This window comes from Podarcis raffonei, chromosome 9 (genome assembly GCF_027172205.1).
Source record: "Podarcis raffonei isolate rPodRaf1 chromosome 9, rPodRaf1.pri, whole genome shotgun sequence".
Classification (NCBI taxonomy): domain Eukaryota; kingdom Metazoa; phylum Chordata; class Lepidosauria; order Squamata; family Lacertidae; genus Podarcis; species Podarcis raffonei.
In genome coordinates, this window is record NC_070610.1 from 60,603,537 (window position 1) to 60,616,585 (window position 13,049).

Sequence of the window (13,049 nt, forward strand, 5' to 3'; positions counted from 1 at the left end):
GAAAAGTATGGGAACTTTTTACAGGTATGGTTTGATTTTGGTATCCTCATTTTCAACATTGTTTGCTATGGTTCTTTTTTTTCATTGTGCTATCACAGTGTTATTTTTGAGATGTTAATGAATTCACAGTGTTTCTTGGACTGTGGTTTGTTTTTAATTCTAAGCCACCTTGAGATTTTTTTTTAATGCTGTGCTGTTTATCAAATACCTTTGGCTGTGATCCTAAATTGCACCTGCCAGAAAGTAATCCACTTCCTTCCAACAAAACACATTTAGAATGGAGGTGTTGAATAATACTGGAAATGGCCCTCAGCATCTCTTGTAACATTTCCATTTTAGAATGGAAGACAAGCTCGGCAGTAGCAACCAATTACTTCTGACTATCTTGAAGGAAGGGTGGCGCAGTGGGTTAAACCACAGAGCCTAGGACTTGCTGATCAGGAGGTCGGCGGTTCGAATCCCCACAACAGGGTGAGCTCCCGTTGCTCTCTCCCTGCTCCTGCCAACCTAGCAGTTCAATAGCACGTCAAAGTGCAAGTAGATAAATAGGTACCGCTCCGGTGGGAAGGTAAACGGCGTTTCCGTGCACTGCTCTGGTTTGCCAGAAGCGGCTTAGTCATGCTGGCCACATGCCACATGACTCCCTCAGCCAATAAAGCGAGATGAGCACAGCAACCCCAGAGTCGGCCACGACTGTACCTAATGGTCAGGGGTCCCTTTACCTATCTTGAAGGAATTTCCTGGTTCAACCACTTGCGTTTATCTTACAACCTGGGAGCAAACAATCTACAATAGGGTGTGAAGGAAGCAAACAGCATAGTTCAGGAGAAAAGCAGAATAAATTATTATTTAAGGAATCACAGCATGCAAAAAGCAGTGAAAAAATGAAGTCAGTATAGATGCTAATATGCGGCTACATATAGAACTAGCTGGCCATGCAACAAGGTCAACTGGACAGCAACTTTTAAAAACAAGCAGCGTCATATTTTGATTTGAATAAATGCTTAAAGTACATATCTAAGTTAAATCTCCTAAAGTCATGGACAAAATACATTTGCAGAGGTGCAAGGCACATGTTTACATTTATACCACCTTTGTCAGAAGTATTAAAGGTGGGCACTGAAGGCAAGGCCTTCCTTATGGTAGCACCTAGATCAGGGTTTCCCAAACTTCAGTCTCCAGCTGTTTTTGGACTACAGTTCCCATCATTCCTGACCACTGGTCCTGCTAGCTAGGGATAATGGGAGTTGTAGTCCAAAACCAACCAGAGACCCAAGTTTCAGAAATCCTGACCCAATGCTTTTCTCCTGGGAAAATCTGCCAGGTTTCTTCTCTGCTTGCACTTAGGTGGGCAGTTAAACCTTTTGGGGTTTTTTTATTCTAGAAAGTTATTTTTTAAATCTTTTTTATTATTAAAAGTATAGAATAATTATATAAGAATGTTAACAAAGAGCTACAGTTCAACTCAGCCACAGTTTATGCAGTCATTCTATTCCTTTTAAAACCCATGCACTTCAAACATATAAAACAAGTTTCTACTACATCTGCACTTTCATGAATAAGTTCTTAATATTCCTGCAGTATACTGTTGGTGTTACTGTGTTTTGTTAGGTATTAAGGTTTTAAGTCTATTTGAATACAGAGAAAGTTTGACAAAATTATAGTGAAATAAGCCTTAAGAGTGCTAAATGAGTGTTAAAGAATAAAATGTAGAGATATAAGTAAAGTAAGTGAGTTAGAGGTTGAAGTGCTCTAACTATGGAAGCATTACCCTGTCAGGATTAATAATTTTGCACTGCAGTAGGTGAAAAGAGCAAGCCAGTAACTTGTTTAAAACATTTGTGCAATAAAGTTGATGTCAGCAATGTGGGGAGAAAACATTCCAGTGCTTTATTTTTCCTCGGAAAGAAATGACAAATTATTACTTGCAAATACAGTATTAGACAAGTATGGCAGTTTTGAAGTGTCTAGCTTTCTTTACTAAGCAAAAGTAAAATAAATATACTAGATTAGATCACTTTCCAGGGCATCAGAACATTTCTGGAATCTTTTTCATTAAACCCACATCACTGCTTGATATCTGTTTACTGCTGAACCTACAGTGTCTGATGCTACATGCTGGAAGAATAATAATGAAAGATTTAGGTGAAGAGTTATACTTTCAACTACAAGATCATCTAAGCCACAAAGATTATCCTACCAAAATCAATATGGTATACAAATAAAAAGCACCTTGCATACAAAGGAAGATACAATATTTTTAAGGATTCCCCTGCTGCTACTTGCACATAAATCACTGATAAATCATTTCAAATGGGGCTTGCAAAGGAGAAATTCCTTGTTGACTTGCCCCTAAACATGAGCTATGAAGCCCATTTAAACCATGAACTCACTAGGTGCCCTTAAGCAAGTTGCCTTTTTTGCTTCAGCCTCTACTCCCCCCGCCAGCAATCATGGGATAACAGAAACATTTCTCATTATCGTCTGCACCACGTTACTAAGAGCATAAGAAGAACCCTACTGGATCATGCCAACTGGCAATCTATTCCAGCATCCAGTTCTCACAGTGGCCAACCAGATGTTTGTGTGAAGCCCTCAAGCAGGGTTGGAGAACAACAGCACAATCCCCATGCCCTATGCACCCTGCCTCCAACAGTGGAAGCAGAACATAGCCACCATGTCCACTAGCTCTTGATAGCCTTATCCTCCATAAATTGGCCTCTTCTCTATGTGGGACAAGAAGCTACAGATAGAACTGGATATGGAACAAATGATTGGTTCAAAATTGGGAAAGGAGTACGGCAATGCTGTATATTGTCTCCCTGCTTATTTAACTTGTATGCAGAATTCATCATGCGAAAGGCTGGGCTGGATGAATCCCTAGCCAGAATTAAGATTGCTGGAAGAAATATCAACAACCTCAGATATGCAGATGACACAACCTTGATGGCAGAAAGTGAGGAGGAATTAAGGAACCTTTTAATGAGGGTAAAAGAGGAGAGTGCAAAATATGGTCTGAAGCTCAACATAAAAAAAAACGAAGATTATGGCCACTGGTCCCATCACCTCCTGGCAAATAGAAGGGGAAGAAATGGAGGCAGTGAGAGATTTTACTTTCTTGGACTCCATGATCACTGCAGATGGTGACAGCAGCCATGAAATTAAAAGATGCCTGCTTCTTGGGAGAAAAGCAATGACAAACCTAGACAACATCTTAAAAAGCAGAGACATCACCTTGCCAACAAAGGTCCATATAGTAAAAGCTATGGTTTTCCCAGTAGTGATGTATGGAAGTGAGAGCTGGACCATAAAGAAGGCTGATCGCCAAAGAATTGATGCTTTTGAATTATGGTGCTGGAGGAGACTCTTGAGAGTCCCATGGACTGCAAGAAGATCAAATCTATCCATTCTTAAGGAAATCAGCCCTGAGTGCTCACTGGAAGGACAGATCGTGAAGCTGAGGCTCCAATACTCTGGCCACCTCATGAGAAGAGAGGACTCCCTGGAAAAGACCCTGATGTTGGGAAAGATGGAGGGCACAAGGAGAAGGGGACGACAGAGGACGAGATGGGTAGATAGTCTTCTCGAAGATACCAGCATGAGTTTGACCAAACTGTGGGAGGCAGTGGAAGACAGGAGTGCCTGGCGTGCTCTGGTCCATGGGGTCATGAAGAGTCAGGCACAACTAAACAACAACAACAACAAAGCCACGCTGATGGGCCTCACTACGTCCTGACAGAGCAAACTTCTTCGTTTGCACACCGTGCGAAGAAGTTGTCTACCCTTATTCTTTCAACATAGCCCCGAGTTCTAGTATTATGATCAAGGTTCTAAAATTTATCCCTTTCCATATTCTCTACTACACCGTGTATCATTATGCATCTTTATTAGCTGTTATTTATATGCCCCTTACTCACTGTTTTTCTAAACTACGATTATTTATAATCCTATTTTCAGCCCCAAAGCCTCCAAAACCAAGAACACAGCAATACAACAAAAGATGCACTTCTATTGCATGTTCAATCATATCAAAACAGAAAAATAACAATATACTCTGTCGCCCCAAATGCCTTTGTTGCATAGATTTTTTGATGCTTCACAAGCCTGACCATTTGACAAGGACCTTGGCACTCCATGGAGACACCAATATGGTTTCTCGATGGACAAGGTCCTATTTTTTTATTAACACATGTTTAGACTAGAAGTATTTAACACATCAAAAAGAACTCCAAGCTATTAACATATTTGAAAACTCAACAGTGCTAAATCCATATAAAGCGAAGCAACCCGAGAACTGAAATCTCAGTATATTGCATGCTCCTATTCCTGAAATATGCTTTCCCCTACCCACACTTCCCCCTACCAGGTGTTACATAAACAATATAGTTTATCATTGTTACCACCATATAGGCCAATGCTTATGCATGAACTGGCAGTACAACGGGGAGAAGGAAGAGGTCCCAGTGATGGCAGTAGTTGGGACTGGGACACTTCGGGGCAAGCAGGGGATGAGGAAGAAAGTACTCACAGAGTAATGGAAGATGGTGAGGGAATGGAGGTCAATGCACAGGAACCAGAGCAGCAGGACCCATCACCAGAGAGGACCCTGTCTCCATGGTGGGCACTGAGGTGTTGAGAGCAGTGGCAGGGGTGCTCTAGGAGGCTGAGGCAGGCAAGGGCCCACAGCCCAGCTCCCTAGTTGGCCAGGTGGGGCTTGCTAGCTCTGGGAGGAGGTGTGTGATTCCTCAGTTGGAGTAGGCTCCAGACAGGTGAGGGCTACATGCCTCATCAAGCCCAGTTGCTGCAATCAGCAAACAAAGTAGAAAAAGGAACCAGAGCTGAGGTGCTGTGTCTACTGAAGTGGCCATGTTGGTGGACTCTATGGGACTGTGGTTCAGGTTTGACTGGATCCTGACTGTTGGACTTCAGACTTGGCCTACTTGGATTGACCCTGGACTGTGTTTCCTGACCTTTGACTTTGCTTGTGCGGATTGACCCTGGTCTTGTTGGACTTGACATACTGACTTGCTGCCAGGTAGACCAGGGGTTCAGGGCAATACATGATCCGGGGGGGGGGGCAGAGAGAAAGAGTCTACTGAAGACTAGTTTTAATGAAATTTCCATCAACATTAATAAAATGTCCAGCAAACCAGCAGCAAATGTTAAAGACCAGATGCACACACTTTGCAACATAGTCCCACATCTAATCCATGAGGGCAACATCCTGCTTCCTCTCCACCTCACAGCTGGCTGCAGTGGAAGCCCTGTTCCATCAGCTAATTTGATGCTGGATACCATGCTATATGATACAGGCCTGAAAACACATTTACACATGAAACCATTTACACATGAAACCATTAAGTATTTGAATACTACTAATGGCCTGAATGGAAACTTCTGTTGTGACACCTGAATTCTTATTCACCAAAGGTAACGGAGTGGTTTTTGTTTTTGAAAATCTGTCCTAAGTCCAACTGCAAGATATTCAACCTTTGTCACATTATATAATAATTGCAAATGAATTCAATGAATCATACAAATTGGCATATTGAAATACAGTTCTGAATATATATATATCTATAGATAATATTTTTCAGGCCAAAAATTTCAAGAGAAACAAAATCTCAGTTCCAAAGAAAGTCACTTCCAGAAAAATTGATCTAGGTAAGTGACAGGCAACCTATTACAATTACAGAGCTCCCATACACTGCTATGTACATATATTAATGGCATACATCTTTTAATTAGAATATTAATGTTCACAAGGTCTATATGAAACCCAACTGCATACATGACCCTCTTAGGGGTAGAAGATTCAAAACATTTAATCATGAAACTGACTTAGCAATTTAGTGCTCAGAGAAGCAAATGTTTGATTCTTTGACATGATTTACCAAGTGGGTAGGAGCTCACAAAGAACATCTAGTACTGGAGGGGAAAAAACACCCTCAATATATTATTTCTCAGGCTTTCCAACTGTTATAAAGTGCAGAAAATAAACCTTGTAAAGAGCAGAGAGGAAGATTAACATGAAAGCCGCTACATAGACCTCAAAAGCTTCATACTACAATTATTGAGCACAGAAAAGTCATTACAATTTGCTAGGTTTTTTTTAAAAAAATAGTTCTTATGAAAGGCTTGTCTTCAAAGAGAGATGGTTCTGCAAAGTTTGGTGAGTGCCCTGCTGACAGAAAATGAGGCCAACTGTACAGGCACTCAAGCTTTGATTATGGTGACTTCCTCAGTAACAGCAGGGATGCTTGCAGAACCACCTACAGCCAACTAAGCAGTGGCCTTTTCTGTCCTCTTTACCCCTCCTCTCACTCAACCCTTCCCTCCTCTCCTCCCCTCCCAACGAAATGCATAATAGCAACACTTCAGAAAATAAGCCTTCTGGAAGTGGTGCAATGGCTGTGGAACCAGAGTGAAATATAACGGGACCGACGGGGTTACATTGGCTTTACTAATAAAACCAAGAGTTTGTGTGTGCCGGGAATAGGGCTGGACAATATATCGTTCAAAACTAGCTTGAAGTCCATATTGTGATATCGGTTTCATGATTTTTGACCTGGAAGTATATCGCAAATCACGATGTGTGTATGTTATGCAAAAACCAGGATGCGGTGGGGGGGACGGGGACAAGGATGGGGGACCGCTTCTAAGCAGTCATTTCTCTACAGCCAACCTTTATGTGGGCTCTCCGTTCCATGGCACCACTGCTCCCTTGATGCAGCCTTCATGATTACAGTCGTCTTCCAACAGTGCACAACCCCTCCTATTAATAGCTGTATGAAGTTCTTCTCCCAACTTCTTCTCACTGCTAGAGCAGATGCTTTAAATGCAGAAGGCCCAGAGTTCAATTCTGGCTTCTCTAGGTAGGGCTAGGAAGCCTGTCTGAAATTCAGGAGAGGCAACATTTGACAGCCTCTGCCCCCTGCAGCAATTTGGCCTTCCCAAAGCCAGGTAAGTGAGGAGCTGGGATTTGGGAAGGAGGCATGGGACTCTGACAGGGTCCTAGAGTCATCCAGTCTCCTTCCCAAAGCCTGGTTAATGCTTTCCCAGCTTTGTAAAGGAAGTAGGGGGCTCTGGGACCCTGCCAGAGCCTCACATCTCCTTCCCAAAGCCAGCACCTCACTTAGCCAGCTTTGGGGAGGAAGCAGGAGGGCCAGGTATGTGTGTGTTAAATTTTGGGCTCACTCCTCGTCCCCCCTCCACATGGCATAGCAGTGTGTGGCCCACGGGTTCTGCGTCAAAGTAGTCTTGTGGCCCACTTGGTATGAAAAGTTGGACCACCCTGATGTAGAGAAAGACAGACACGATTCAATAAAAGGCAGCTTCCTGTGTTTTTATTCTGCCACTACTTCTGTGCTACATGCAATGTCCTTAGAATAACTCTCATAATAATAGAACTGTTACCATGATTTTGCGTGCAGCAACTTTACAGGTTTCCCAAAAAAACTTACAACCCAGTGCTGCAAAAAGGGAGGGAGAAGGGAGAAGGGCAGGTAACCTGATGCAATGCTGCAACCCAAGCCTGCCATTCTAAACACACCTAGGTGGAAGCATGTCCCATTGTAATCAAAGGCCCCAACTTCCAAGTAAGCATACCTAAGACTGCAATTCAAAGTGGGGAAACGTAACGAGGAGGGGAAAGAAGAGAAAGACAAGAGACCCCACAATTTTGACAGATACAAGTTACCGAACCACTTAAACAGGAGGCATTGTTAAATATACGCATTCGGGTAGAGATACAGCTTACAGGAAGGTCTTACTCAACAAGAATGATGTAATCGTGAAAGTATGGGCAGTAAAAGATCCAACAGCCAGCCAAAAGAACCTTAGTCGTGTGCCCACATGGAAAGAAAGCCTTGAGAGCACTGTACTTGTTACCAATAATGTTATAGCAGCATCCAGACTCACTCTCAAATCTTACGTTAAGGATGAGCAGCAGCAAAATGGGTCCGCTCTGTAAAATTTTGGCAGGGAACAGTAGATGGATCCATTGTGCTCCTGTCGAAAATCTCATGAGTGGATCTCAGATACCAGAATAGCTTTTTTGCAGTTCGCTACTAGCAAGAAGCCAGTCTGGCGCCTTAATTCATACCCAGTTCAAAGCACCCCAAGTACAGCCACTCTGGCTATGTCACCGCATAGGTTCTAAGACCCTCTGGAACAGTTTTCACTACTTGCTGCTAGCCATGTCAGATACAGATCATTAGCATGCATACCTCTAGTTGTCAAGACCCCAGCGTGGCAAGTGACTGCCATTTCACTTCCCATATAGGGTACGTTAGGTGGAATCAATGCATTAAACATGTAATTCTAGAGTACCCGAAGAATGCCCTGTTTCTATTTTGGCCAGCAGGCAGTAAAAAATCAGAACTTGCTTGCAGCACCAGACACATTCATTTTGTAGAACCAAGTGAAGATCTTTTATTTACCCAGGATTTAAAATTATTCTTAACTTACCCATGCTGCTAACTTTCTTAGGTTATTGATGTAAACCTCCCTTTGGGTTTTATTGGAAACTGAAGGGTAAGATATATAATCACTATACTATAAATATTGTTATTTACTTATATAATACTATAATATGGATAAGTAATCACAGGGTTTTCAGACACTAGACTCTGCTGCGATATGTTGTCCCACTCTGAAAATGCTTCTGTCTAAAAAAAAAAGGGGGGGAGCCAGGGTTCTGTCTTGGGTGAAATTCAAGAGCACCCTGGACTCAAGCTGTTGCACCCATTGAAACCAGTTTAGTTTCCATGACCTCACTGTTCCCTCAAGCAGTGCCCCAAAAGGGGAGAGGGTGCTGGTGTACTGCCCTACTGTGTTTTATACCAAATTCTACCCTTTTATATCTGCCTCGTTCCTGTATACTCTGTACTCTTTTTGCTTTGCTTGAATTCTGCTGCTTGCTGCCTTGCTTGGATTCCTCCCCAATCCTCTTTGCTGGCATGCTCAAGTATCCCATACCTCATCACACCAAGACCACCTCCGTAGGCTCAAGCGCTGGAAGATATCCCAGGAATTCCCCCTGAGCTATGGTTAATACAGGCTTGCAAACAGCCAGTTGCCTGGTAGCTTGTTGTAAGTAATAACCATCTCTAGACATTACCTGGCAAGAAATATTCTATTTTAAAAATAGAAGAGGTAGGCCTTTCCTACATGCTTTCCACCTTTGAAACAGTCTATGTGCCAGCAATGACCAACACAAATATGTATGCCGATGTTTTATTTATTAAATTTTAATATATAATTTTTATTTATTAAAAAATAAAATAACAAATCTTGGCCTGTTCTTTCAATTTGAACACTATCTCTGCCATAGATCAATGACATTAGTATTTCTCCATTGTAACTAGCTAGTTAATTCCTGTTTCCCTTCTATATATTTAAATTAATAATGGATATATAATACCCTACATAATGGTTTTCTTTTAGTCTGAAAACAAGGTAGGGCCATAGGTAGCAGTACGTTCATTTGGTATATTATCCTGCTTTTCTTTCCTCATGGAACTCAAGGGAATATACACAGAATTCCCAGGTAGACTCCCATCCATGCATGGGCCAGACCTAGTCCTGCTTAGCTTCAGCAAGGTGGCTGCATCATATGACCTCATATCATGTTTTTAGACTCAGCTGGTAAAACCATCCAAGGAAATCTTCAGTGCAATCAGCAGTTTGGAGAGCCAGGCCTTAGAAAAGCTGAGTGAGCAAGTTAACACCCACTACTTTCAAGACCAACACAGTTTTCTGAAGATTTCTATGCTAATCCTACTTTCCCAAATGACAGTGCAATCCTGTGCGTGCCTCCTCAGAAGTAGGTTCATGCAAGATTGCAGCCTTAAGTCCACAGCTTGCCTTACATCACAAGAAAGTCATAATTTACAAGAGACAGAAGACAGCATCAAGTAACATATATTAATTATGAATATATTTAAAAGGATACTGCAAAGTCTGGCTTTATCACAGTGACAAAACACACACCGTAGATAATTTACCTGATACTGAGGAAACTAAGCCAGCTTACGGATGCACCAAGCCAAATTATCTGAGGTTAAGTTTATTAGATTGATATTCAGCTTAATTAAGCTGCTTGATTTACTGGTAACATCACAAGAGCTGCATCAACTTAATATTTAAGAAAGGCCGCTGGTGCATTTTAAGTTAAGAATGGGGTCCTTATTGTGAGGCACACAGATTTGGTGTGACTAAGAAATGCACTGAAGGCAACATCCATTTCAACCCACCCTAAATCAAGCCAGCATCTACTTTTATTCTAACAATCCCGGCAGTCACGACTTCGATCAGAACCGAGTCTGTGTCGTCATGGGCTTCCTATACATCCGCTACCCCTGCTGTACCCTAAGACAGCAATATCCCTGGGAGGCTGAAGGTGGAAAGCATCAATTAGAAAAGGCGGGGGGGGGGGGAGAAGAGAAGAGAAGAGAAGCACATTGCACCCAGCCCAAGCTCCATCCCCGGGTTGTGTGCGGATGAGGAAGTTGCATGAAGTCCGCTTCCTTCTCCCGCTTGTAGGACACGGAGCGAGAAAGAGGGAAGCCAACTGGGGAGATGGGGTGGTGGCCCATAATGGTGGTGGAGGGGGGGAGGACAACGGGGAAAGGATGCACCTTAAGAAGCCACACAACGTGCGCTGGGGAGAGCCTGGGAGCGGGTGGCGTTGGGAGAACGCCCCACTTCCTCCAAGCTCCCGGCCCCATTTCCCCGGCCACCCCTCAAAGACTGAGGGACCCTCCTCTCGCCAACGAGCCTCTTTAACTCCCCGACCACCTCGGACTCCGCCTGGACCTCCCTCCCCCCAAACAGATGCTTCCTTTGGCGAGCCCTGGGAGGGGACCCGTCGGGGAGGTTTGAGGTGACTTACCCATGTTTCCGCCCGGAGAAATGGGGCGCGGAGGAGGAGGCGCTCCTGGGAGAAGAGAGTCTTTCTCCCCACCCGGCTGCTGCGGGGCTGCTTGGCTCTCGCCGCCTCCCCAGTGGCCAGGGAGGGACAGGCGGGGCCCGAGGCCGGTGCAGCTGCTCTGCGGCCAAGAGGCGCACGGACAGGCGGCGGCGGCCAGAGGAGAGCAGAGGGGCGGGTGGCTAGGAAGGAGGCAGGGGCAGCCGGGGCGCTCGCTGCCTTTCCTGCCGTGCCTGGGTGTGCGTGTGTGTATGTGTGTGTGTGCACGCCAGTGCGTGCGCGCGCCGCCGGGCTGGAGGAGGCAGAGGGAGGTTTGCCCGCGCCCGCGCCCTGACTCGCAAGCAGCGAAAGGAGGCGGAGGCACAGGGGACGGTTCCGGGGTGCGTGCGCTCACGGCGCGCGCGCGCCGGCCGAGACCAATAATCCGCCCTGCTGCTGCTGCTGCTGCTTCCTCCCTTTGCCCGGAGGGGAGTGAAACGGGGTTTCTCTCTGCTACCGTGTATGCCGGCTGGATTATGAGTCAGTGCCTTTCCGTACATCCGGGCAAGGCCCTCCTTTAGGAAACACAAAGGCCGGCAGCGCAGCGGGAGGAGCGGGGAGGCGGGTGCAGAGCGGCCACCCGGGAGGAGCCCCGCGAGCAGGGAGGGTCTCCGCCCTGCTGCTGCCGCCGCCGCCGCACCTGCCCTTGGCTTGGACGCTGCTGGGCCCCTCTGCGAGACCCAGCCATGGGTGGCTGTGCTTACGGGTTTTATAGTATACAGTTCTTCAGAAGATCAGGGCTTGGCTTGGGGTGTGTGCGTTTCCTTTTTCCGTGTGTGTAACAATGGTGAATGCACGTTGAGCCCAGCCAGGCGGAGGGTTGTCCTATGCAAAGCGGTCCTTCTTGCGCGCCTTATGCAGAGGCTGGAATTGGTAGGGCCACCTGTGAAGAGCTCTGTTGCTGCCCACAAATTCCTAACATGGACTGAAACTAATTCCCGCTGGAAATAAGCTGCAGACAACCAAAGCTAGAGTTTTTAGTGTTCTGATTAAGAGCAGTATTAAAGGAGTTGGAATTGCTCAGTTGGTAGAGCATCAGGCTGGTGGGTTGGGCAAAAGCCTGCATTGCAGGAGGTTGGACTAGATGAGCCTTGGGGTGCCTTCGAACTGTACAATTTTATGAATGCAGGCCTTAGCCAAACAGGTAGGTGGTTGTGATCCGCCACCTGCCCACTGAACGTTAGGGCAGAGAGTTTCCAGTGCAACCCCGGCCCTCAGAAAGGAGCCTTTGAACATTACTACTGCTATTTAACAAAAAGCACTGAGGGAGCCTTTATATTGGGATAGGGTGCTGATCTCTCCAGATTTCTGGCGGGGGGGGGGGGAATATCAGTTGTTCTTCAGTGAGAGGTTTTAGTAAAGGTACACAAGTTTCCCTGAAAGAGCTTGCCCACCACTACCAATATTTCCCTACAAAGTGCACCAAAGGAAGAACACATAGACGCTAAGCTGGGGCTGATGGGCGTTAGAGCCCAACAACAACGAGTGCACAATGTTGGCTACCCATAATGTTGCTTATACCTGAGAGCACCTGTTTTGCACCTAGAAGGTCCCAGGTTCAAGGTTCCTGGCATCTTTTAAAAGCATTCCAGGTAGCAGGATCTGGAAAAAAAATCTGCCTGAGGCCCTGGAGAGCTGTTGCCAGTCACAGTAGACAGTACTGAATTATATCAGCCTTCCCCAGCTTGGTACCCTTCAGACGATTTTGGACTTCAAAACCCATCAGCCATAACCATTGGTCAATGGTCAGGGATGATGGGATCTGCAATCCATCACCAGGATGGGGGAAAGCTGCATTAGATAATGATCTGACTCAGTGTAAGGCAGTTTCGTATGTGCAGTTTCCTATGTTCATAGGAAGTGCTGAATGTGCTTTTCATGTGAGGCCTAGTGGGATTGGTTAGCACTCTGCATATTCCCATTGTGTGGCATATAGCAGGGGTGAGCATTGAATGAACTACTTTTCTTTTTTCATAGAACCCAAAGAAGATCCACCAGCTAAAGCCAAGGGCAATATGGTGGTTTAGAAATGGTGGTTGACATATACTTATAGTTAAGGAACAGGGCAGGTCTCAGGGTG

The 13,049-nt window shown here is 45.1% G+C and overlaps 2 protein-coding genes across 5 annotated transcripts in view; one reads left to right on the forward strand and one right to left on the reverse strand.

Moving 5' to 3' along the window:
* RAP1GDS1 (Rap1 GTPase-GDP dissociation stimulator 1) overlaps positions 1-11,290 on the reverse strand; it is a 98,747-nt gene extending 87,457 nt beyond the window's left edge. The window contains exon 1 of one of the 4 annotated variants that reach the window (XM_053404014.1): positions 10,895-11,290. In XM_053404014.1, the coding sequence (XP_053259989.1) occupies positions 10,895-10,898 (4 nt within the window). In that variant the 5' untranslated portion in view covers positions 10,899-11,290. The remainder of the gene's footprint in view (positions 1-10,894) is intronic. The other 3 variants (XM_053404013.1, XM_053404015.1, XM_053404016.1) reach the window with 3 other exon arrangements.
* Positions 11,291-11,426: 136 nt separating this feature from the next.
* The window catches only part of STPG2 (sperm tail PG-rich repeat containing 2), a 248,067-nt gene continuing 246,444 nt past the window's right edge, over positions 11,427-13,049 (forward strand). The window contains exon 1 of the mRNA XM_053404021.1: positions 11,427-11,449. Coding sequence (XP_053259996.1) covers positions 11,446-11,449 — 4 coding nt within the window. The 5' untranslated portion in view covers positions 11,427-11,445. The remainder of the gene's footprint in view (positions 11,450-13,049) is intronic.